The sequence below is a fragment of the Rhea pennata genome, chromosome Z, assembly GCF_028389875.1.
Source record: "Rhea pennata isolate bPtePen1 chromosome Z, bPtePen1.pri, whole genome shotgun sequence".
Lineage (NCBI taxonomy): Eukaryota > Metazoa > Chordata > Aves > Rheiformes > Rheidae > Rhea > Rhea pennata.
Genome location: NC_084702.1, coordinates 57,651,817 through 57,678,519, shown reverse-complemented (window position 1 = coordinate 57,678,519; position 26,703 = coordinate 57,651,817). Strand labels below are relative to the sequence as shown.

The 26,703-nt window shown below is 36.8% G+C and overlaps 1 protein-coding gene across 1 annotated transcript in view; it reads left to right on the top strand.

Moving 5' to 3' along the window:
- The window catches only part of HOMER1 (homer scaffold protein 1), an 89,254-nt gene extending 67,641 nt beyond the window's left edge, over window positions 1-21,613 (top strand). The window contains exons 7-9 of the mRNA XM_062599264.1: window positions 12,307-12,417; window positions 14,023-14,103; window positions 19,686-21,613. Coding sequence (XP_062455248.1) covers window positions 12,307-12,417; window positions 14,023-14,103; window positions 19,686-19,874 — 381 coding nt within the window. The 3' untranslated portion in view covers window positions 19,875-21,613. The remainder of the gene's footprint in view (window positions 1-12,306; window positions 12,418-14,022; window positions 14,104-19,685) is intronic.
- The last annotated feature ends 5,090 nt before the right edge of the window (window positions 21,614-26,703 follow it).

Below are 26,703 nucleotides of genomic sequence, written 5' to 3'. Positions count from 1 at the left end.
GGTGGAAGGAGCTACTGAAGGAATATTCCTCAGTTAGGAAATACTGTTCCTTTTCAGCAGTTTCTTTTCTGCAGAGGTTTTTGTTGCAGGAGGAGTTACATAAGCCACACTACTTAGGACACATTAGCTAGCTGCTCTCTCTTCATTTTCTGTGAGCTCCATCACATCTGCTTCAGAACCTTCTCTGTAGCATTACACTCGACTCCTTTTTGCATTTTAGCCCACAGAAACTTGACCTCAGATCTGTAGCTTAAAAGAACCATGTTCCAGCTTCCACATATATCAAAGACCAACACCTTCCTTTCATCCTTGCACCTAAAGAAAAGTATATCAAAAAAAAGTATATCAAGTTCATCATATGTAATTAAAGATCTGCTCATGCATTCGTACAGGAGGGGTATGGTCCCATTCTCTCACTGTAATATTGCAGACCAGGAATTAGAGTCCAATGGAGGCAGCAGTGGGTATTTAAGGAACTATTCAAGATTGAAGATTGCATTAGAAAAATAAGTGTATGATATTTTTCTGTTCTTTTTTTTTCTCTTGTAAATGTTTATATATTGGTATAACATATCCACCTTTATTCATTTCAATTTGTCATCAAAGCTTAGCACATATTTTTATGCAAAGTGAAGGCAAAACTAGCGTTTATGGGGAGGAAAGCTGTCTTTGATGGTTCTGTGTTATAGTTATGTTACTGTCAGTTAACTTAGAAAAATATCATGGAGCAGGAAATAAAAACAAACAAGCCCCATATATATCTTTGCATGAAAGCCACTTTCATGGATATACTGACAGAAGGAAAAGGACATGTAGCAAATAGGTCAAATCTTTTAATTTGGTAATGCTCTGCTCCTTTATGTGAAATAAAGTATGGCAAATACAGTTAGATGCATCTGCAAATTGCAAAGCATTTTTTTTTTAATGTGTAGTGGACCTATCCATATTATTGTTACAACTGGCAATTGTAAGCAGTCACAGGGACAAGAATTGTAGTGATTTGAGAATGAGAAATTCAGCAGGCTGCATCTGCCTGGAGGTCTGGAAGAGTAGCAAGAGTTCCCTCGAGCCTGGAAAAATGGGGATATGTCAAGTTATTGGGGCAGTCCTACACCTGACTGACTTGAAGACAAGATCTTGAAGTCCTAGTTAGATGAGTTAAAGGGAAGAATGGCAGTTTCTAGTGGGCCCTAATTGCATGTGTGGTAGCTGGCTGAAATGCATGAGGTGCATGAAGTGCAATTAAAACTGATGGTTTTTGAAAGTTCTTTCATTTCAGGAAATTGGCTGTTGCAGACAAAACTGGTTTTATTCAGAAAATTTCCAGCAAGACACAAGCTTGTAATATATGTTTGTATAAACAGAGATTTTCACTTTGCTGCCTCATTTAAATTTCTCCTTTGGAAGGGCAGAAACTCTAAACATAGTGTTCCAGGTTTGTTAATAGATAACAGTGCTGTCATTTGTAATTAATATTGATTAAATTATAACCTACTAATTAATACAGTGCAGAAGACTGGGTAGGTTTGACCTCCAGCATAAGTTTTCCAGTGAAGAAGGCATCACTGAAGTGCAGACCTAGCAAGACAGCATTCTTCATAATAAAATGTATCCACAGCTTTTGTTGCAAAGACGAAACAGGCATAGCAGTATGGTAGAAGATCTCTTTTACGTAATTATACTGTCACTCTTAGTCTTTTTTAAAAATTTGGTATTGGAAAATAGAATTAATGAATGTAGGTAACTTTAAAATGAGATTCTGCTTGTACCTCATTGTACAATTAACAACAGTAGTAAGCAAGTCTTTGTGCCTACATGCATTAATAACGTTGTTTTTCTTAACCTTTGCCTAGCAAATTTCTTACAATTGTCTATTATGTATTTTGATAAAACACAAAATCTTATAACATGGAATCATCTGCATTGTGCCGTTATGGTTGCCTTCTACATGCTCATATTAAATCTTTCTCTTATTTATTTTTCACATGCAAAATAGTAATGCTCTGTGTCTATGACTCTTTGTGCATGCCTGTAAATTACTACAGGATAGTTCATCAAGAGTACTGTCTTTTATTGGAACTGGTTTTAGAAAAAGTTAGATGTGGCTAACCTACTAAGTCAAACTCATTGGGCAAGAGTATGCAGATCATGTTAAAAAAATTAATCTCAATCTGTTATCCATATAATGAGATACAACAGCTGGTCTAACCCAAGACTGATCTTTCAAATGTGAAATATTCTCTGGTTTTAACAAGAAACTACAAGTCAGATACTTCTCCATTACAAAGGCAGAAAACATGCTATTAAAAGGGCAGACCTGAAGACTGCTGGCTATGGTGTATGTGGGAACAAGCAGTGTTAAGTCACTGAATGGTGTTACCATTCTTCTAGGTTTATCTGTTAAGCTTAATATAAGCACATAGCTGAAATTGATCAAAAAACCTGTTCCTTAAATTGAAACCCATCTCACCTGAGTTTACGTAAAAGTTATACATCTAGTCTAAGATTGCCATCTTATTTTTATAAGTCATAGAGGGACAAAAACATCATGAAGAACAGGTGTCCCATAGCCCTAATTCTAGTCAGGTAGGATGAATCCCATCTTTAGTTCACAGAATCACAGAATAACTTTCCTTGGAAGGGGACTTTGGTTAGGTCATCTGCTCCAATACACCCACTCAAAGCAGGACCAACTTTGAAGTTAGGTCCAACTCAGAGTAGGATCAGGTTGGTCAGGGCCACGACAAGTCCTGAAAAATGGAGATCGTTCAACCTCTCCAGGAAATGTGTTCCAGTGCTTGACCACCTTCATTGTGAAGATTTTTTTTCTAATTCTAATTGGAATTTGCCATACCACAACTTGTCTGTTGCCGATTCAGAAGAAAAATGCAGTTTGATCCAAAAGAAACTTTGTTGAGAAAAGCTGAATAGACCAGGTTTTTAGAAATAGTCTTAGAAACAGTGATTTAAAGAACACATGGAGGTTTGGAAATGAATTTGCAGGCTAAATTGAAATCTAGATGCTGTTTTGTAGGCAAAAGTTGGTGCTGTCAGCATCTTGCCCACTGAGGAGGAACAATGTAAGTAGACATGTGCTGGAGCGAGATACTTGTGTGACAAAGCAAATGTTGTAGGAAGTAGACCAGCCTCCAAAATGAAGACTAGATCTTCCACTACTTTTTGCTATGTTTAGTTCAATTTAATAATATATTATGTGGTTTTTATATAATGTACTTGTGGTATTCGGTCCTTATGTACTTTAGGTGTATATAAATAAGTTTTGGTGCCTGAGTCATCTTATCTGCAAGATACAGCAGACTTGTATCCTCTGTGTCAAATGTGGTGTGTGCGGAGAAGTAATGCATATTGATATTGAAGCTAAAATGCTTCTCTCTTTGATTGTTTTCTATTTAATTTAATTTATTATCTACTATTTCTGATTAAGTCTAAGATTTCCTCATCCATCATTTCAATTATTCATATTAACCTACATTATTTGCTTTCTCTGATGCCTTTGTTTTCCTTCTCCCATTTGTTCTCTGCATTAGTAGTGCCTAAAGCTGAGAGGAAATATAATACAGATTCAGTGTGGCTGAGTGCAAAGTTCTCAATAAATTAAAGTTTTGTGCTCTCTTCTGGTATACTGTGAGCTCAAGTCAAAAATACTACACTTCAGTATTTTGTCACACACTACATTGTTCAAAAATTTACTACCCTAATGTTTGGATTTTTCCCTCTAAAATACAAAAAGATAACAGTTTTGGGAAGATATGATGCCCAGTCAGGAGCTTACCTTAGAGCTCTGAGCCTCCTTCCCACTAATCTGCTCAGAAGCAGCTTAACAACAAGGATTTCTTTAAATGGGCTTGGGGGAGCACTCCTACACACCCTGCATATCTTTTTGAAGTCAAAAGGAATTCATGAGTTTAGAACAGCTCAGTAACAGATAAAAAAACCTAAAGTGAGCTACTACAGACAAATGAAATGGCTTCAGCACTAACATTAATCCTGATATTGTGCAAAGGATTGAATGGTGATATGAATTATGCAAAGTAACCCAAAGTTTCATCTCTGTCATGTAAAAAAAAAAAGAAAATTGTGCATTTTTTTCTTGCATGCTAACTGTTAAAGTAAATCATCCTATGACAGTGGGCAATAGCACAGAGTAATAACACCAGTGCATAATAAAAGAGCTGTAGTCCTTGAAGATCATTCATCTGCAGGAAAAGCAGCCTGAATGAGATGAAGGCAAATGATCAAGCTCTTGGGTATTCCTAAAAGAATAGAGAGGTAACTCTTGAATTCTAGCTTGTTATTTTATTATTTCCTAGGAAATAAGACAAAATTAGCCTATTGTGTTCTAGTTCTTCATCCGTCTGTTTCATTCAGTGAATGAAACAAATATCATGCCATCTTATGTGGTCATTAAAAAAATATCCTTGAAAAATAGTAGGTCCTGATTTCACCACTGTTAAAAGAAATTCTAGAGTGGATATTAAAGAATGCATGTGCGTAAAGAAATAAAACCAGGGTTATTTTCCTGGGCTACTTCTGTGCAACTTAAAGAAAACAAGTATCTTTAAATCCAGTTAGCAAATTCCACAAGAGCTATGGAACCGCATATGAGCCATCTGCTCAGATTATCCCAAAATGCTGTAGAAAATCTTTTAAAGTTTTGCAGACCCTTTAGCACTAACATCCATGTTTCCACTATCTGAACTAGTAATAGAACAACTAAGACCCAATTTTGAACATGCAGATGTATGATAAAGTTGCTTGCTAAATCACAGCCATGTTGTGGACTTCTTTACATACTGAGAAGTCAATGCTATTGAATAACTTCTTAGCACTACTGTGGGACTAATTGTGTGAATAACTGTTCACAGAAGCCTATTAACATGTCTCAGTCTGGTCTTGTATGACTGAGGAAAGACATTTTCTAAAAGTGGAAATTTAAAATAAGGTGACAGCATGGTAATTAAAAATTTTTAAAGGGAGTTTTGATCCAAAAATTTATTAACAATTACCTTTTATTATGTGATGCCCATCTCTTGTCATCCTCCCCTCAAGTCTATGTCCCTCATACCCCACTATCTGAATCATCTGAACTTGTTAAATTTAGTTTGATTAGTTAAAAGAAAAATGTTATGAAAGCATAACTTCCTTCTTAAACTATAATAATTAGCAGGTGACTAGATAGTAGCTTGGTACCGTTTGTTTATAATGAAAATAGATAAGCATTTTGCAGGGTAAGCATAGTTAATTTGGCAGTTTAATGCCAAAACAGTGGGATTATCATTTGGCTAGTATTTGTCTATGCATTTTCTATGACTTCTTATTTAACTGAAGTAAATGTATGTGTGCAGATGGACCAAATCATGAGTGCATAAAAAATGGCTGCCGTTATGTACAAGTAATTCGTATTTTCATGTATATAGTTAATCTGGATTTACAAGTAAACCCTTATTACACTAAAAACTCCCTAAAATGCAAAGGCAGCCTTTTGTGATTTTATAAGTGAGGTTGTAATCTTAAATGTCAACCAATGTTCCAGAGAAATGTTCTGGGTGAGTATTAGAGTTAGAAACCATGCGGCATGATCTGGAAGGCTAATTGTTTTAACTGTTACAGTTGTGATTTTAGAAGACATGGGGAAATAGTGACTGTTTTCTAATTTTGGAGGACAGGCTTTTTTTTTTTTTAAAAAGAAAAAAAGTTTTGTGTTTTAGGGCAGGCTGTAATTATCTGCATTAGGACTGTTATACTGATCCTTCTCACAGAGGAACTAGTTTCTAATTAAAAGAAATCTGGAGTAATAATTTAAAAATCCTTGAGAACAGAAAACATTGTGAAGACTGACCACTTCCTTTGCATGGAATTAGGGGATAAGCAAAGGAAAAATAAGAGCATTTTATTTCAAGTGATGTGTGTTTTTCTGTCTCATCTATATTTTTATTCCCCTAATATGCATTTCAGTTATAATAAGCTATTGTTTTTTATTTTTTTTTATAATAGGCTATTTGTTTTTAAAATGGGATTTGTTGTCAATCTTGAAGTTAGAGTATCAGAGCATTTCCTGGGAAAAGATTTCTGAAATCTTAGCATGTAGTCTCAGCTTTCTTTGTATGCTTTGATCCTTGATAAGAATAATCTGTATCTAGGCTTTGTCAATACTTACTTAGCTAATACTTACTGTTTCCTAAAAAGACTGTATTTATTTGGACAAAACAGGTGAATCGGGTTGTGGTAATTTTGTTTCCTGAAATCAAAATGTGAATTTAGGTTTTTTTGCAGAGGGCCGGGGTGGGGTGTGAACTGAAGGCAAGTCCTTACTATCTTTTCCTGTTTACCTTGATTTGTTTTTAGAGCAGGTTTGCAGTTATGACCCAAGACATTAATCAGGTTTTTGTGGAAGTGCACCTTCACTAAATGTGGTATTATATAGAAGTGTCATAATGAAGATTCTATTTGAAAAAACAAGCAAAGCACTGTCACTTGGGAAAGAAAAAAGCTTTTTTCACTGAAGAGCCCCTCATCCCTATCCTCATATGGGTCTTCATCCTATCTTTTTCAAAAAGCTAAGAAATCTTTAAGATCCTTCTATCTGCAAATTTTAAAACATATTTTGTGGAGGCATGCCACAACATTTTCTTGTAGTCAAGGCTCAATAGTGTGAAATATTTCTTACAATTTTAAAACTCTGTTGAAGAATGAAGAAATGAGACTTAAGTCTTCAAGATTAAAGGATGACATATCTGTACCATGTTTGCTGTTGCATGTATTTTGTGAGCTGGTCAAATAGCTGGAAAAAATATTTTCTAATTAGATTGTAGACAAAAGGATGTCCCCTGAAATTAGTATTAGCATTATCAGTTGCATGCAGTCATGCATGGCTGAAGGTCAAACTATTGCTTTTAGTATACTTTATATATTTTCAAATATTCTTACTGCAATTTCATTGTTTTCTTCGCAGAAGCAAGCAGATGATGGATTATTTGTCTTTCATCTCAGTAGTAATGAATAACTGTGGAAAATATTTTGATATTTCCATGGCTTGAGGCATCAATGCCCACAGAGAAAAATATGTCCTTTTCAGCAAAATCTTTAATTGTTTTCTCAGTTCAAAAAAGTAATATATTATTGGTAATGCACAAAACTCGCCTCTGCCCCCAGGTTGTCATTTATCTATGGGTAAATCTTGGAAACTACAATATTTAATTTGCTGTCAGAAATGATGTATATGAATAATACTATGGTGCACATTTTGTTCCTTCAGCAGCAACCTTGAAAAGCAATTTTCCTTGTTTCCTGCATACTCACATTTCTTAGCACGAAAAATCTTTCTAGATTTTTATTTTTTGAAAGCCGTGCCGGAATTATTTTACTGATCAGTTTGTTTGCGTGCTGGCTTGTGTCTTTTCTATCCACCGTGAAGAACTGAGAAGGTTCTTCTGCATAAATACACAAAGCTTTATGCAGTTTTTGCTAGATTTGCTGAGCCACACAACATCATTTCTCTTCTCATTGTAGAAAGCAACGGGTTTGTAGGGGGTACATCTTGAATTAATGATGCAATATTTTTATCATAGTCATAGTTAGGATTTATTTATGGACGTAAGTCAACTAGCTAAAAGCACATAATTAATGCATATATTCAGTCTTACACATGAGCTCTCTGTCTCTTCTGCATGATAGGCTGGGTCAATAGACCTCTGATACTGTGTTCCACAATAAAAACAAGGGATAAAAATATCTGTAGGAAACAGCAAGTTAACAGCGTCAGGTGTATCTATAGAATAGGCCAAAGCTATGCTGAAAATAGCTTAACCTGTCTGTCTTTGCATTTCTGTGGTAGTTGAAGTAATTTCTGTATGAAGTTTAGAAAGAAATTTATGATCTGTTGTTACTGAATTTAAGGTACCAAGTAAAACGTATTATTGTTTGAGACCAGAAGCGTATGAATTGGTCTCAAGAAAATGGTTTGAGAAAATGAAATAACCTCAGCAAAAGTAGCTCTGATTCATTCCGGCAGCAACTATTCTGGGAGGGAGACGGCTCCTGGTATTTCTGTCATTCCCATTTCTTTGCCTCTCTCTGACCAAACTCTTCCATTGTCAAGCAGTCGTCTGTGCAGGGATTTGATAGAATCTCTTCTCTTTGTTTCTTTGTGTTTTGATTTGGTCTGTTTTCTTTGAGGGATTCTTCAGTCTTCTGAAACTCTTGTGCAGTCCCTGTCTTAAGCTCATGTCAAGTCTGTTTTGCTTTCTCGTTCTATTACGTGGCCCAAAGCCTCCCTCCTCTTCCAGGCTTCTCTGCAGCTCAGTGTATGCTAGCTGCATGCTATACTGAAAATTTCTGCCTGGACTTACCCCTCTACTTATAGGCTGCTGGCCCTGGATGAAAAATTCTAGGAAATTCTGCTATGGCCTCTACTGAGAAGGTTTTAGGCTTTACTAGAACAAGTTGGCTTGCTGTCCTGTTTTATCTGACTTATGTTTCTCACTGAAGTATGCAGTTAAAAATAATAATGGCCATATACTAGAAGAATTAGCTCATTAAATAGTCACTAAAAACCCTTCTCAGACTTTCTTTCCTTTCATGCAATCCTTCCCTGGATTCTAAATATGTACCCCCCACTCCTCCGAAGTAGAGGCAGAGTGTACTGTGCTTGTGTTTTTGTTTTTAAGTCTCAAATACGAAGCCACAGTATTGAGTGTTTTGGATAGGTAAGTCAGTCTGGTCTTATAATAGCACAGAAGAAGAACCTTGTTTAATCTTTGCAATCAGTTACTGTTCAAAGACTTCTTTCGGTCCGAGTTCTGTACTGGAAACAAGGCTTAATCACAGTTACGTTGCTTGCTGTTGGTGTGCAAATGCTTGAATGATTGATTGAGCCTTTCTCTTAAACATGAAAAAATGAACAAGAAGATGCCCCTGAAAATAGCAGGTAGGAGGGTCTGCTAAAGCATTTTAGCTTTCTTTTATGCCCCCTTCTGTGTATAACGCCTAAACAATTATTTTTAATGATTTTTGGACCACTGGTCATGAGAATAATAAGTTCAATTTGAAACAAAGTAAATAGAGCAAGTAAAAGCTATCCAGATTTTTGCCTAGAGCTTTATCTTTCGGGGGTTTTTTTTTTTTTTTTTCAAATGCACATTCTTTATATTGCATCATTTTCCAGCCCATCTTAGTCCACAGATTTTTTAAAAGGGTCACAATACGATCTTATTTTTTATAGTTACATTTAGGAAGATAACATCATGAAGATATCTGAAATCTTTTCAGGTCTCTGTAGGAATGGGCATTTAAATAAGACTGTGGTTAAAGTAAACCTGTTTTTAATTGATTTTTTTTTCTTTCAAGTTACTGATTTTTCAATGAACAGTGAACAAAACAGTTGAACAGCACATTATTTTCTTTCATAAGCAATGAGAGATGGATGTTTGCCCAGGGAAAACCTGGCCCAGTGTAAGGCATTACAGCCCATTTAGCTGTGAATAATTAATTGCCCTTCTGACAGAGGGTGCTGCCCCCCATGCTGTTGGCATGAGGGTCTGTGAGAGCACTCCCTGCTCTGCTCAAGCAAAACCAGCTGTGTTGGCTTCAGCGATTTCAATAGGTGTCTTGAGTTAGCAGGGCCAGTGCGTACTGGGGAGAGTTTGTGTGACCCAAACAACTGGCAGGGCTGTTGCTGGAGGCATTTCCAGCTAGGAGCGATACAAGCTGCTGAGGACAGTACATGTTATCCACACCAGTTCGATCTGCCAGCCTCCGACTCCAGGGTTGCACTGGCAGTGCAGATGCATTATTGCCACGTGAACCAGCCCGGAGAAAACACTATGGGGAGCAGTGGGTCCAAGCTCTTTCTTTGTCATAAGATCAGAGGTGGTTGGGGGACTGGGTTTTCCCTGTCCATCCTGTTGGGGCTATTCCACTTGTGTAAAGAGCATTCGTTTGCCAGTGCTTGGCAAGACCGACAGGTATTGCTGAGTGTCGCGCCTTTAACAGAGAGATTGACCTGCTTGTGGGTTACTGTGTAACACAGTGGTTAGTGTGCCTGCGTTTCCAGTCCATCTTACATAACAAGTAAAAGACAGCTTGAACCTGGTTTCCCAACACTAACTCTGGATTCACAGAGGCTTCTACCTCTAATTCAAGACTCAGTTCAGCAGAAGAGCTTGAATTTACCATGTTAAACTCAAGAGAGGATGGAGGTGGGTGAAGGACTCAGTTTGAGAGCCCTAGTAAAGGTTAGAAATTTTCTAGAGCTTTTTGTAAGGCACCATATGCCCAGGGCAGGAATATAGGGGCCTGCATGTGCGTGTTGCAGCTCTGGAAGAAGAGGAAGGATTCTTTACTGGGTAAGACCCTGAGCAACCAAATGTGACTTCAGATTGACCCTGTATTGAGCAGAGGGGTTGGATCAGGTGACCTCCGCGGTTCCTTTCTGGCCTAAATTATTCAGCAACTCTGTGATTCCAGTTGTGTCTAGATACTGGTTCAGTTCAATGGACATTGTTTAGCCATAGATTTCTGGGTAGTGCAATTCTGCTTGTTTATGTTTTTGTAATTACAGTAGTGAAATACTTCTATTGGTATCACTCACAAAGAATCTAAATAGAAATATCTTCTCTCAATTTGTTAAAATTAAGTAAATGATCCAAAACTGTAACAATAATGCTCAGTGTCATATAAAACTGAGCTAACTGCTATTACTTTTTTGCCATGAGCACAGATACCTCTTTTGGGACAGTCCCAGCAAATAAGATGGTTCTTGGGTTTTTTGTAGCAAGTTGCTCTCCTTACCCCTCCCAAGAATTGTTGTAATCTCTATTTGTAAGCCTAACGTGCAAAAATGTCTCATCGTAATTTTCCAATAGAAGAAACTAGACTAGTCATGGCTGTTAGAGTGAAAGTTTATACCCTGGATCTCAGAAAGGAGAAGCTGATAGGGATTTTGTTTTAACTTTCGTATTTCACCTTGGCTTTTCCTCACTTGTCCCTGCACTCAATAATCTACCTTTTGAGCCTACAAACAGCCTGGAGTCTGAAATCACAATGGCTTCATTACCTGGACTACATCAGTACTGGAGGGCACCAACGTTGATTCCTCAAGATCTTTGTCCTCTAAGAAAGAAAACTGTCCTGGAGAACGCAGGCCATACCTCCATCTAGGGGCTACTTCTCTAAAGAAATTAAATGAAGACCTAAAAGTTTTTTGGTTGCAGAATTGGATAGCACAATAATACACTTGGTTCAAAGAAATTTTGGGCCAGATTTGTTAGCTTCTGTAGACAGACACTACTGAGATTGATAGGCACATATATTCTAGAAAAAAAATGGGATATTGGGTTTTGAATAGTAGCATTTTTACTATTTTGACAGTTTGTTATTAAACAAAAATGTTTTAGTGCAAACATCTATGCAGACATGCAGTTTGAAAGGACTCTAATATTTTGGTCTGAAGTTTGAGAAGAATGAATGAAGATTTTTCTACATAAGTTTTTGCTGCATGGATTGTTTTTCACTGGTGCATAAGCTATTTTCTGATGACCATTTGTCTGTGAATAGCAGGCATGTTAACATCTCTTCAATTAAAAGATAAAATAAAAAAGAGCATGCCAGTGCCAGGTATCTTATCTCATCCAAGGGCAGATGGAGATAGTGTGCTGCTTGCTAATAAAGAGGAACTATACAAATCCAAATTGTGCAATTAACTGTTGGCTCTGTGACCAAGAGAAGAGATCTGAAACTAGAGGAAGTAAGAAGTTGGCAGCTGCATGTTGATAGCTGAGTATCTGCTATTACATTGGTGGTGCAGAATCAGAAATTGAGACTGTGAAATGTTAATTGGCTTGCTAGGAAGTGGGCGAGCATTGTGGCTTAGTTGATTAAGATGGTGCAACACTAAAAAGTGTCAGATGGAGAGGTTAGTTAGGCTGACAGATCTGTGTTTAATCATTTAGGCGTTACTCATTCTGAAATGGTAATTTAGGTTCTTCCATAAAATTTTCAATAATTAGTAAGTATTACTTTTAACTAATGTTCTTTTAAACTACGATATATAAAATATATTGTTTCTAGGATATTACAGTAAATATTAGAAGTCATAGCAACCATTTTATGCAAAACAATTTGTCAAGGAATTTTATACTAGCTTCATAGAAACACCCTTACCAATTTAATGTATATCACTCAGAATTAATGGTATATTTTAAATGCAGCTATTTATGCAAAGTAGTAATGTTACTTTGAAATTCTTTCCATTAATTCTGTATGTCTTGCGTCTCCGTATTTCAACAGGTGACTGAGCTAGAGTGTGTGAGCAGTCAAGCCAATGCAGTCCACACACACAAAACAGAATTAAACCAGACAATACAGGAATTAGAATCTACACTGAAGAAAAAGGAAGAGGTATTTCCTAACATTTATTCTTACCTTTTCGGGTGTATCATTGCTAAAAGCTTTCAATATTAACCTTATGAGAGTTGATAAATACTATGCTATTTCCTATAGGTATTATGAAGTAAAAAATCATTTTTCAGCTTCTTTGAAATGGTTAATATTTTTCCTGTATATAATTACGTCAGCCCAATATAGAGTTGGGTATCTGAACAACAAAAAATACGATTTTTTCTTGTTTGCTTTTACCAAACATTGTTCTTTGCAAAAGTAAGTCTGCATAGGGACACATGATTTCGTTAGTGCTCTCATCATACCGATGCAGTCCAAATTCACTCAGAAGTGGAACGGTTGTAAGTACAGCTTTCCCTTTTGTGGAGAACAGAGTTCATAGCAAGAAATAGATCAATCTCTTTTTCAGGCCAGTCTGTTTATCAGACTATTTCTGACTAATATAAATGACTTCTATGATCCCTAAGATCAGTCCTTTTCTTAAATGTATGCTGACCCCCACTCTGTATTTGATTATGTTTGTTGTGCCATCAGCCTTGGGCTGGACCAGCAGCAGGAAATATGAGGAATTAGAGTAACACCTGCTTTGGCACACGTCCTAAGGGAAAATGGATTTGTATCCTAAAATGATACAGAATTGCCCCTGTATAGTGGTGGAAAAGGGAGATGGAAGGAGTAAATTTGAGGGAGCATTTGCCCTGTGTAATAACAGGTTCCTTGAGACTTCTGTGATTCACAGTAGGCATTAACATATTTGTTCAGATGAGCAGCGTGTCTGTTTCTATTTCTTGTCCCTAACGATGGCTGTTGTTAGGGTGCTGTTTCAAAGGAGGGTGCAGGAGACACAGCAGTTACAAAGAATTTCATCCCAAAAGGAAAAGCCTTCTCCAAACTCCCTCATGCTTAAGAGATTAGTATCCAGGTCTTAAGCCTGCCTATATTGGTGCTCCTTTGAATTATGCTGAGCTACTGGATGCAAAGATATCTCTCAGAAAGGAAGCTTTTTGAAGTTTGATACTTTTTAGTTTCATTAGCAATTTCTATTCTTTTCTCTAGAGGGTAAGCAAAGCAAAGTTCTCCTTCATTATTCATTATTTCATATATTTTTGTTATTTTTATACCTTATTACTTTCTGCTTCCTAAATTGAAGGTACCAGCAGACAATTCTTTTTATGCTCAGCCCCATTGCTAGTGACATAATAAGCAGCTCACAGATGCAAACTGGATTTTTGGCTTAAAAGAGTGCTGAGGTAGACTAAAATAGAACTTAAAGCATAAAATTGTTTCTGTAATTATGAGCACCGTTAATTTTCCACAAAAGAAATGTTTCAGATCTTTTCTGTGGGAAAGAGAGTCTTGGACTTTTATAGCAAATTAAATCCTTACCTGTATTGTTTGTTCACACTGGAATTGATCTTTTGGCACTGAGATGCAAGAATGTGGGAAGCAGACCTTGAACTCCCTGTGCCATGATAGGCAGTAGCCAGTTGGCAGTTTTGGTGGCCCTAGAATGGTTTGCTCCAGAGAAGCATCAGTAGCCAGCTTACCTGCATGGAGCCTAAGTCTCATGAGGTGGTGTTAAAGAGAGCATTTCTTCTCCCCCAGGAAATAGAAAGATTGAAACAAGAAATTGACAATGCCAGAGAGCTCCAGGCACAGAGGGATTCTTTGACCCAGAAGTTACAGGTGAGCTACAGTGCATTATATTAATTTAGAGAAAAGGAAAAAATGATCAACAGGTGAGCAGTTCACGTGAGCAACTTATGTTCTTTTTACTGATGTTACCAGATAAATAAGTTCAACTGTGTCACAAAGCATTTGGTCAGGATGCTTTTCGAGTATTTGTACCAAAATTTCTACCTGCTGTAACATGATATTTTTCTCTTGAGGGAAAAGGTTCAGATCTCATTTAGAATTCCACCGAATATTCTCCTGTTAGCAGTTGTCCTTCATTAGTACGTTATGGGCAATACGGATCTCATTTTCACAGTAGTGTCTTTCCACAGGTCTGGTATGCCACTGAACTATCAGGTGTTGTATGATCACGTTAGAACGAGTCTGTAGTTAGCTTTTAAACATAGGCTGATAAGGTAAAGGTTAAACTGTTCTTGTGTAGTAGAGACTTTAGAAGCAAAATTTGACATTTTCTTGGAATTACTTTTTGTTTTTCTGGCTTGTTATTTTACTGTGTGTAAAGCTAGATACCTTACCCTACTAGAAACAGCATACGCAGCCTTCCACTTCTGTGAATTGGTTTACAGTAAGTCCCAGTATAAAGGCTGTTTAGTCTGCCAGTTTACTAACCTTGTAATAGAAATGTTTTCACTCAATGTAAACTACTATTGAATCTGTGGGATTTATAGGGCATACTGCCTGGTTCAATAATTCCTGAATGAAGCCATGCATGGGTGGCTAAGACCCTCCCTTTGTACGCTGAGCCCACGTCCTTTTGTTGCTAGGCTAACTAGCCAACATAGACATGCCTCTCTTGTGAAACACCAGCCTTCTGAATGAGACTGGCCCAAAGTTTAGATGAGTTTAAACTCTGCATTCAGGCTTAAGAATTTTGACACAGGTGGAAACTCAGGCATTAAATAGTTTGAAATCTAAAGTGCTTAAAGATGACCCGCACTGTTCCAAGGCTTGACCTAAGTCATACTAAAAACAAACTTCATCAAACAATCCACAACTTAAAAATTATTATGCAGATTTCCTTTGAAATTCATTATATGAATTCAAACTTCTTTGAATCTCATCTTAGCCTGCAGAATAAACCACATAAGAACAAAATGAGTTAATCATTGTTCCATGTTCTTAAGTCAAATTATTTGTGAAAAATATGTTATGATGGTGTTTCTTTAAAGATTATTTTGAATATATCTGACCTAGCCTGTTCCAACATTCCTAAAAATTGTTGCTGGCTTTAGACTAAGCATGGAAGTTTTCAGATGCAAAGGAACTTATTTGAGAGATTCCAAAAGGGAATTGTAAAGAAAGTTGGAAATTGATCTAACAGTAGCATATACAATAAATGCAGTATAAGATCACAAGAAAAGTAATAATGATCTGGGAATTAGTTATCCTTAGCGAGCAGAATTGTGAGAGACTAGTAAAAGATTAAAGATGTTTTAGAATTAGAAAAAGCTAAGCCTCCTTTGTTAAAAATTATGAAGTTCGGTGGCTTTTTTGGGTATATTTATATCTTTAGTAACTAAATGAATATAGTGCGTATAGATGTCCATATGTTACTTTGCAAGTAATCACTTAATTTCTCAAAATTTATACAAAAAGGTGTAAAGCTGTCATAGTATCCAAGTTAAAAGTTGTCTTTCTTCATCTTAAAGCCAGTGTAGAAGATCTTACATCTTTGCTAACTACTGTAGTCTTTCTGCTTTGATAACATTGGCCCTCTCTGAGCCTCTTTACCCTACACCTGTGACGTCAGTGCAGAGCATTTTCTTCTGTAGCTCTAAACTAACCATCCTACATCTGTTCACTTAGTTGACTCATCATTTGTTTTCAGAGTGATTGCTCCAGGGTCCATATCTGTTCATCCTGCTCTTTTTTCTTATGCTTTACTTTTTCCTGCTTTTGTTTGCAAATAGATTATGTAACTCTAAATATTTTGGAATTCAGCCTGTATGAAAACCACTATACAAAGAAATTATTTTATCAAGGTATACTGCATTTCTGACACATTCATATAAGAGAACGAATTAGAAATCCATCACTGGTAAATTCCAGTGAGGAGCAGTTTGTTATTACAGTGAAGGGTAAGTATCAAGGCCCTTGTTACCTAATAATTTCATTAGCAATGTAGAGAAGGCATATCAATGAGTCATGATCAGTATGACTCTCAGTAAATCAGGACATCTTTATGACCATGGCAGATTCCAAAACATAGCTGTTGTGTATAGTTTGACTATTTTATTCTCATCCTTGCACTGAATGCTGCAAGAGATTATTACAGTGCAAACAACAAACTTAACTTGTTACTAGTTTATGTCTTTTCTAAATGAATAAAATATACAAGAAATATATATATATATACAAGAAATTATGCCTGCTATAAGAGGAGTTTGAAAAAGACGGCATAAAATAAACCTTCTAAATGTGCTAAATGTGTTAGAAGAGTCATTTGATTATTGCCTGAGATTAATTGCAACTAGGAGTACAGAATACGTTGCATGAACAGCTCTCCGTTGCTTCCCATCAAAAAGTAACAATATTGAAGCAGACTGTGTAAACTGCACGTGAACTGGATATGAATTTGTAATGCAATGCCATTGCAAAGATCACTAGTACTAATCTAGGATACATGTGTGTTGGGATCTGCTGTAGAAGTTGGGGAGCAGCATTTTCCAGAAGTTAGGAGCAAAAGCCTCTGGCATATTTCAGTTAGTCCTGCTTCCCATAACACGTTAAGTATGCTAAGCACAAATTAAGGAAACTAAAATAGGAGGAAGTATGAAAGAAAGTGTATCTGAGGAAATATTTGGGAAACTAAATGGATATTAATTAGAAAAGAGATGTTAAGAATGGAATACAAACTACTAAAAGCATACACAAGGTGGAAATTTAAACAAAAGAAAGGAACTCTTCTAGTTTGAAAGATACATGGCAAGGAACAGTAATGGAGAGTTAAAAGAAAAATCATTATGGTAGATATGAATAAGGAAGTTACTATATTTAGAATAAAGCTTTTTTTTTTTTTTTTTTAACATGGGTGCTGTCACCCTAACGTCTCACAGCAGAACAATTCTTAAGTTTAAAAGCATTTGAAAAGGGCCTGAAAGAAGATTTTCAGTGCTAGATACAGGCCAATGTGCTGTTCTTCAGACCAAGATGGTATGTGTGTTCTCAAATAAAATGTTCATATCCATGAATTTGTTGCAAAATGATTTCTTTTATCGCTGGCTTCTTTACGTACAGAAATTAATTATCTCTTGGTTAAGAACAGTGGCAGGGAGAACTCCTAGGCCATATGAGGTTGGGGAGTACAAGAGGAGTACTGACAGGAGAAGCATGAGGGAAGGTGAAAAAACAGCAGTCAGTTGTGTGTGGCCAGAGAAAGGAATGACTCGTTACTGCAGAGCTGACAGAACCCTAAATTTCCTTTTTTGTCCTCTACTACAGTCATTATGACACAGTAAATCTCAATTTTGTGCAGTCATTTTAGTGCTTGTCTAATACTCAGTTTGGAGCGCAGGAGTGTAGGCCCAGTGGAGGAGAACCTATAAAAGATAGGGCCTCAGTTATAGTTGCTCATTTATATCAACTGTGAGGTAGTTATTCATTATGTAAGTAAATGTATTTTAATTTATATTGTTTCTATTTCAATTAGTTTCCTTTAATGCATCCACAACTGTATTATTCCATGTTTAACTAATTAAAATAATTCTTGTGTTGATCATGGAATCAAGGGGTAATTCCTGCTTTCAGCTGTACTATTCCAGACCAGCGATCAAAACTCAGTGATTTTTAACTAGCCCATTTACAAACAAGAAGCAAACGAAGTATTCAAGTTTAATTTGAGTGTAACCCTTGGCTATACTAGCATTCTTACAGAGGTGAAAATCAGGTCTGGCTCCCAGCCTTGCTACAGCTCAGAAGGGTTGTGGTTTTAAGTTCTCAGTTGTGATTCCCTGATGTTCTCTGCCGTTTCCATCTGCATGGGTCCCAGACCTCACCCCTGTGATGGACACTGGGAGCCAGCACAGTCCGATACGGGTTATCGGACTTATCACTCATCTGCGCAGAGGTACAACAGCAGATGGACACTGCCATCTCACCCCTTACAAGTGAAAATATGTTTTAGGCAACTGACTCTGGCACAAAGCTGCCTTTTAATCTGTCACTCTTGAATGCCCAAATACATATTCTGTGTGGGTCATGGTGTCTCATGTGATGCAACTGAGATCACCAGTGTAAATGCTAATATGTGCATTTGTTTTGAAGAGAAGAGAAAAATAAAATAATAAAAACAGTAGAAGGGTGGGAAGACAGAAAGGAGAGTTAGTCAGAATGGGAGGAAATGATTGCAGCAGGATGCCAAATAGCTCTCTCTAGCGACTGGACAAAACAAGGTGGTGTAAAAACTCATAGCAGCTCCATTAAGTGCTCCAAATACAATTTTGTAATAGTCCTTTGTGACACAAAAGGCTGCTGTAAAGGTAAGTGGTGATTAAAAAATGTTAATGTACATAAATACTAATTTGTTCTGCACTTTTCCAGAGATTGACTGCTCAGGGTGTGTGGTGCACTAAGCGCACAGTCCCTGTGCTGTCTTTGAAAGTGCTTTTCATAACTGAAACTATGAAATTCATTATGAAATTAAGAAATGTACAGTGAGTGAGACAAATAGCAATATGCTATTCCAGACCAGACATACTGGTAATTTGACGTGAGAAGGGACTCAACCTGCATAAATTAGAGCAGCTCGCTTCTCTTTCATACTCAGCCCAGAGTTGTTAGTGGCCCCAGCACAGAGCTCTCCCCCTCACTCTAGCTGGCATGAGGCAAAGTGGCGCTGTGCCGTTGCTCATGGCAATCTTGGGCTTCTCTTTCCCCATGAAAGAGAGCAGAACTTGCTCAGTGTCAAATATGCTCAGCTACCTTCCAAGTGCTGCTACTTCATCTTTCCACCTGCTAGGTTAAAACGACTTGTAGGATGGAAGCTCACTAGTAATTCCCATGTGCTTTGTGCTCCAGAAGCTGTTGCATTACAGATTTTGCAGGCTAGTGCTCCAGAGCAGAGGACAAAATTTGAAAGACTTTTTCCAGCAAGCAAGATATTCAGCTAGCATTTGCTATTTTAAATTTGTTACAGTTGATTTCACCTTGCGATCAGTATAGCTAGTTTGTATTTCAGTCTCAATTTTTGGTGTGAAAGAGCATATAGTAGGGGCAGTAGTAAGGCAGTACTAATTCACACATGAAGCAGTCATCTTTGTTGAGTTATGAGACTGTATAATATGGACTCTTGTGCAAATCACTGATCAAATAGTTTTATCCATATCCAAAAGTTTCTATTCTTTAGATGAATTAATGAAAAGATCGAAGAAAGGAGTTGCTTCTGATAGTACGTATTCAATCCTTACAAAAATTTGGATTCTGATTTTGTTTTAGTGGAAACTTGGAAGGATCGCAAATCTTTTTACAGATTTACAGAACAGAGTTGACAAAACTAGCACATGAATGCCAGCAGAAGGTTGGACTGCTATCTGTTTATAGACAACACATTAACATATTATGTATTTTCTCTGAAGGAAGTAGAAATTCGAAACAAAGACCTGGAAGGACAGCTGTCTGATCTAGAGCAACGTCTGGAGAAAAGTCAGAATGAGCAAGAAGCTTTTCGCAATAACTTGAAGACACTTTTAGAAATTCTTGATGGAAAAATATTTGAACTAACAGAATTACGAGATAACTTGGCCAAGCTAATAGAATGCAGCTAAAGAAAACGGGATTTCAGTGCCAATCAGCTTAAAGATGCACTGTCTCTCTTCATAGGACTGTGTTGGGCTCTGCATCAAAGTTGCACAAAATTAGAAAATGCCCCTCTAAGAGGGCTTATTTTAAATTTGAGTCATATTTGAGTGTAAAATTTAGAACTCAGCTTGTAGCTAGTTGAAGAAAAACAACAACAAACAAAAAGACTTGAATTACAAATTACCTCTGTGTACATTATTGGCCATAGTTAACTTGAAAGATATTGACAGTAATTGAATGCAATCCTTTTCTAATTATTAGTGATGGAAGAATTAGCAGTGTCCCAGGTCACATCCCCTTTTTGTTTTGGATACACTATAGGTTATCTGCTGTTTTATTTATTTAAGATATTTAATTGCTGTGTTTTGTGCAAAAACTTAGTGATGACAGCCCTGTATTTTGTTGTAATCTTAATAATTTCTCAGGATACTTTGCACTGTTGAGAAGCAGTGCCGTTACAAATTTATTCTTGCCAAGAGTGAGAGAGAGTTGCATCTTTAATTGAAACAAAGTTACTATACCTGCTTGTATGAAGTTCTTCCTTCGGGGTTTTTTGGTTGGTTGGTTGGTTGTTTTTTTGTGTCTCTGTGTGTGTGTGTGTGTGTGTGTGTGTATATATATTTATATGTATACAAACATACATACATACACACACAAACACACACACATATATATAAATTATTTTATATATATATATATATATATACACACACACACATACTGGGAGATACCATATTTCTTTATGAAGTTTACTCTGGTGTTCTACAATATTGTCCAGTGTAAGGTTTACTTTTTCATGTAATTACAGTGAGATACTATCTTCCGCCTTACTATATATTTTGAAGCCACCCAATGATGGCAGGTGAGTTCCCCAAGAAAAAAAAATTTAAATGTAAAATTTTACTTGCTCAAATAGAAAGAAATAGCCAGTGATTTATTTTCTGGCATTATTAAATATCAAATATATATGTTCAATTAACTGTTAACCTGTTTTGCAGGAGACTTTTTCATTATGTCATATGAATTTCAGGCTTTGTGGATAATGGCTTATGGGGAGCACTGTTTGTAACAGACATCATTAAGGCATAGAGCTTTTGCAAGGGATTACTCATACATTGAACTTGTCCAGCCAAGAAGGCTATTTCTAGAAGATTTGTTGTCATAGCAAATTGAAATGGAGACGTTTGCTTTTTAAGGGTCTTCATATCACATCTTTATTGAAGCTACACCAGGCAATATTTAGAACTGTTAACTAAATGTTTTAAAACAGGAAATTGAATTCAATTATCCTCAGTGAGCAGGTTTTAAAGTTGTTTTGATGTAATTTTAACAGACTTTTGGCAAACACACATTTCTTTATATAATAGATTTATTTTAAAAAAATCTCTTTTAAAGGTAAGCCAGGTGTCACGTGTCTTGCGTCAGAGTACATTCTTGCCATAAATTTCTTGTAATGTTGAAGAGGGCTTTTTAAAAATAGATGAATGAGTGTCGGACTTCAGAGTCGAAAGATGCACTGACCTTTGTTTGCTCCCCAAATTAATTTGAATGTTAAACATGAAATTTAGCTGCTTGTTAAATTTGTATAATACAATTTTCTCCACTTAGAGACTGCTGTTCAAAACTAGAAATGATAGGTTTGCTTTTATGTGTGTACTGTATGTATATACCATATAATACACACAGGTTCTCATTTATATTAGAAATACATGCTTTATTTATAAAATACATTTTTTTTTCTTTACCAGTGATTTATCAGGTGTCTCCTGACTAGTCAGGAAAATGGTTTAGGTCAAATGCTAAACCGTCATGTATTATACTGTATGAAATGTACACAATGTTTGAGTTTTCTCCATATTTTTAGGGTATTTTCTCACCTATTTTATTTATAGAAGGGGCGGGGGGAGCTTGGTTCAGCGTGCTACTGGTTGAAAACTTTGTGGTGAGCTGCCTGTTTTTCATTTGGTGGAATGTAGATGGTGATGTGTATAGCTTCATCAGATCCAGGTGAAAAGATGCCACCAGGTTCTAATTTACCTGAGGATATTTGGCCTGATTCTTCTGTCACTTGCACTGCTGTAAACCAGATGCATCCCTAGTGACGTCAATAACATCCAGTTGGTATCACATTTGTGAAAGTGTACGGAGGAATCTGGCTGACTAGTGCTCAGTGGACATAATTAGGAGGAAGAAAGAATAAAAACAATAGAAAGTTGATACTGGAATAAATGTAATATTATTTTTAATGATATTATTATTGACATTTTTAGAAATATGATGTCATTTACATGTGGGAGAATAGTGGACAAAAATATTTCCACTTAAATTTTGTGTATGTGTGGTACAGGAGTATTTCTATGTATACGTACACACACATATGTATATACAGAACATGGAAAAATTTAGATGTGCACATTTTTAATATTTTCCTATTGAAATTAAATTTAAAATTGGAAATTGATATTTGAGAATTTCTTTTCTCATACAGTAGATAGGCTTCATTTCACTTTTTTAAATAATACAATTACTGAGGGCTGCACCTTTGAATTCCCAAATAGTCATCAAATGTATATATGTGATAAGGTGGACATACGTGCACATATAAATAACATCCTGTTATTAAGAGTACTTAAAATGTTTATTTATGGTAGGTAAGTGTTTAGAAATTTTAATCTAAAGTTCATATTTAGGTGGCTATACCTACTGTAGCCTCTCCACTTTTGTTTTAAGATAATAATTTGCCTATTTGAAACATGACTTTTCCCAGAGACACGTGTTTAGACATTGTATTTATCTTCAGATGAATATATATATATATATATATCAGAAAAGTTTTGAGTACTATAGCCTGAAAATGCCTACATGAATTTGCCCAGGAGAGAAGAGCAGTCACATTGCACATAACTTGTTATATGGCAAGTATGGAGTCAAGAATTAAAAAAAAAAAAAGAAAACAAAACAAAACAAAAAAAAAAACAGAAAGAAAAGAACTATCATTAGTTCTTTATTTATTAGTTCAAACTATTATTTTGAAACACACTTGCTGTTCTCTGGAGAATGTACTTTTATTTTTTTCTTACTCTTTTCCAAGTATGTGCAAGTGATAGCAGCAGCTACCTTAATCTTTCAGGTGCTACTGGATTTTGCATTAGCATGTTATGTTGTGAAATCCTGACTTTGACATAAAAGATTTTTGTAAGTATATCCCTGTCTGGATAGTTAGTTTTTGGAGTGTCGTGTTCCTAATCCGTATGCCTCAATGATCCAGAAACTGCATTTTTCTACGTGTACAAATTAAAATATGTGAACTGATCTGTCTGTTACAAACTGGGAATTCCTTTTCCTGGCTAATATCCAGGAAAGAGGAGAACAAAATGATAATGCAGAAATCATTGTTACAAGGTCTTTAAGAAGAAACATTTTTCAGGTAAAATATAAATAAATAAAGGGCTAAACCAGATGCAACACAAATAAGTATTGCTTAATGCTATTGGTGGCATTCCCAGGGTAATTCTTTTAAAGAAAACCCTGTGAGAATGAACAGTGCATCCATTAAAGATGAGTATTTTGAGGTGTTCCTTTTCAGTTGTCAGTTGTGGAAGGTTTCTGCTTTCTGCTCATTTTTCTACCAGGAACTAACTTCAGGTTTAACTTAAATAAGGGTCTGAACCTCTATTTTTTAATCATCTTTTATATTCTGTACTGAAATGGCTACTGAACAGCATTCTATGTACACCATATTCATTAGGAAGTTCATTTCAAAAGCAAAATCAAGACTTTTTCATAAATACATCATGGAAGAGGAATGGAAAAATGTCACAATCTTTAATTCTCTGCAGAACTGTGCATGTCAATAAAATCAGTTAATTTTGTTGATTACAGAAATCTTGGATTAGATTGAGGCCAAATGTAAATCTGATTTGAAATCAGCTTTGGCTGTCAAAAGGCAATTAAAAAAAAAAAAAAACTATCAAGAAACGTTGGCCAAAAGTGTGTATTCTCAGTAAGTGGACATGTCAGTTAAGTGCACAGTTACACACTGTTTCTTTTCAGGAAAGGGACCTAATAGTGTAAAGCAACGTTCAAATAGTCTTGTTTACATTTTCTTAATAATACTGCATATGTGCATTACCTCCAAATGGTGCTAAGCAGAGAACATATCACTGAATAATAGATTTTTAAATCTGTATTTTCACTTAAGAGCATTCGTTCCTTGTTTTACTCCAGTTACGTCAGATAAGTATGATTAATTTTACCCGTTACGTTAAATGCCTGGCAACAATGAACAGAGTTTGGGGATAGATCCTAGATTCCAGTTCAGCTAATCTCCTCTGCTCTGGCAACTCTTCCTATCTCAATGCCACCCGCACAGGCAAATCTCTAGGTAGTGCAGTGGGTTCTTGCACCATGTGGGGATCTCGCAGCTTGCTTGTCACAACCTCTCAGGGACTTCTATCTGCTAGTACTGCCTCGTGCTTTCGGCAGCTCAGCCTAGGACCAAAGAAACCCAAGCATAATTCTAGCCGCTTTCTCCCTCACAGCTTGGTCTCGCATGAGCAGAGCCCAGCTGGAAAAGACAGCTGGCATTTTGTGTCCTTTTCAAATGTCAGTTTTCATGCTGGTAGGCATGGGAAGGAGGAATAACCTTCAAAGATGTTTTAGATTTGGGGGGGGGGAAACAGTTGTCAGAAGGATTCCCTTACCTGGCACTGGTAGCTCTAAGATGCGCAAGAATGATTGTACAGCAACAGGCAGCACACCTCAGCTGCGCATCAGCAACAAAAGGTTTATTGAAAGGGGTCTTGCTTTTCTTAGGTCTTCACATCATGCTAGTATTTAGCACATTCAGCTTGCCCCTAAACCCCACTACTGAATGGGTGCCAACAAGATGACTGCTATAGGCTTCTCAAGAGCAGGATTAGGTCTGCTTTATAAACATGGTCAGAGCTCTGCCACTCTGCCAACCCCACTTCCTTTCCTTCTTTTAACTTCACAACTCTGGAAATCTGGTATTTGTATTAGTCATCTGTAATGGTTGGAGACACTTCCTATTTTTTTCTGCCATCAGTGCCTGTCCCCTGTGGTGCTTGAATAGCAAAGTTTTGAGCTAGATTTGGGGGGTTTTCTATTCCTTTCTTTAATTTTGAGATAGTTTTAGATCTTGTCCATCCCTGCTCTGGGGATTCTCGTCTGATTCTCATCTCACTGCATGAATCCAGCAGTGTGTCAGTCACTTTTGCTTCCGCTAGATGCAGAATAGCAAGCCAGAAGTTTTCTATGAAGACAACTTGCATTTCTGTGACTGCAGTAATTTTTGAAGAGAAAGAATTTTTCCCCGTAAATCAAGCAGGAGGCAGAGTGCAGACCCTTCGCAGACAGTATGTGCATCCAGGGGCTAAGGAGAGAGGAAGAGCTGCACTGACAAGGTATGTTTAAATATAATCTGTGTCTGGGAGTCCCCCCTTCTGAGCTAAATTAAATATGGTCATTTAGATACTTGCAAGCTAAGTTTTTCAGAGTGTGTACAGGACTGTTAAGGTTCTCTGAGTTTGGGTTGTATTTCTTTAAATGATGACAGGAGTTCTCTTTAAAAAAGAAAAGGAAGTAGGAAGCAAAGTGATCCTGTTGCACTTCCCGAAGGAGAGGCATTACAGCCCTTTACCCCAGATGGAAATGTTAAAAAAAAAAAAAAAAAAAAATTATCTGCATCTGAATATGCTGTTCTTTTATAATTCCAGCAGTGTCATTTCTCAGTAACCTCAGCAGTGCAGGGAACCAGAGAGACATATGGCTTAAAAAACAGCGAGAGGCACAGTGTCCCAGCTCCTTCACCCTTCGTGAGAGGAGCCAGGATGGTTCTGTGTCGCTGAGCAATGCAAGCATGCAGCCGGTGTGGGCTGCCTTCACTGGAGTCATGCTTAAGCATCCTCACTGCTATGCATGTAAAAGCAACTCAGTCGTTGCTATATATACTTCACTCGCTGACTATCCCAGAGAATTTTGTCATCCTTCATTCAGAAACGTCTGTTTCTAGTTGTAGCACCAATGTTACTAATGCAGTCCTGCTCCAGAGCAGGGGCAGAAAACTCTGTTTGCAGGAGCAGAAGATGGAGGGAGAATTTTGTTCAACAGATCAGAGAGAAGCAGAATAAGCTGCTGGTTTGATATAAGCACCATTTTCCCACCTCTCTGAAAGAAAAAACCATGAAAGCATTATTTTGGGTGGTCATTGTTATTGTTTGCATCTTCAAGTCAAAACTTTATCTTTTGTTTTTAAACCTGGAGCAGCCTAGTACAAGTTTACGGTAAGTGTAAGAAAGCGCTAAACTCTATCCTGGAACCAGATAGATTAAAAAAAAAAAAAAAAAAAAAAAAAAAGTGCCTTCCTCTCCAAGCAGGCACATCAGCCACCCAAACCAAAAGCACATAAAAGATAAATGTAGGTGCAGCAGTGCTGCCCATGGTGTTTCTGAACATTTCTTACCTCAGTGAAGGAGTCAGGAAGGCCAAAGCAGCAGAGAGGAGTGGCAGGAAGGAAGCATCAGGCATGTTCAAAGCCAGCATTGCTGGGGAATGCCAACACAGAGTATTCTGAGTCAGAGCTGACTAGAACAGTGAGCAAAACTAGTATTTTCAGAAGACAGGAGTTTGTATGCTCTTTCTTTATTTATGATGACTGTATTGTGGAAATGGTTGGCTGTCAGCAATTTTTCCTAATAGCAAATTCCTATAACATTTGTTTAACTCCTCAGGTTAAGGCACAGTAATATGTCAGGGTTAGTAGGCTGTTTTCAG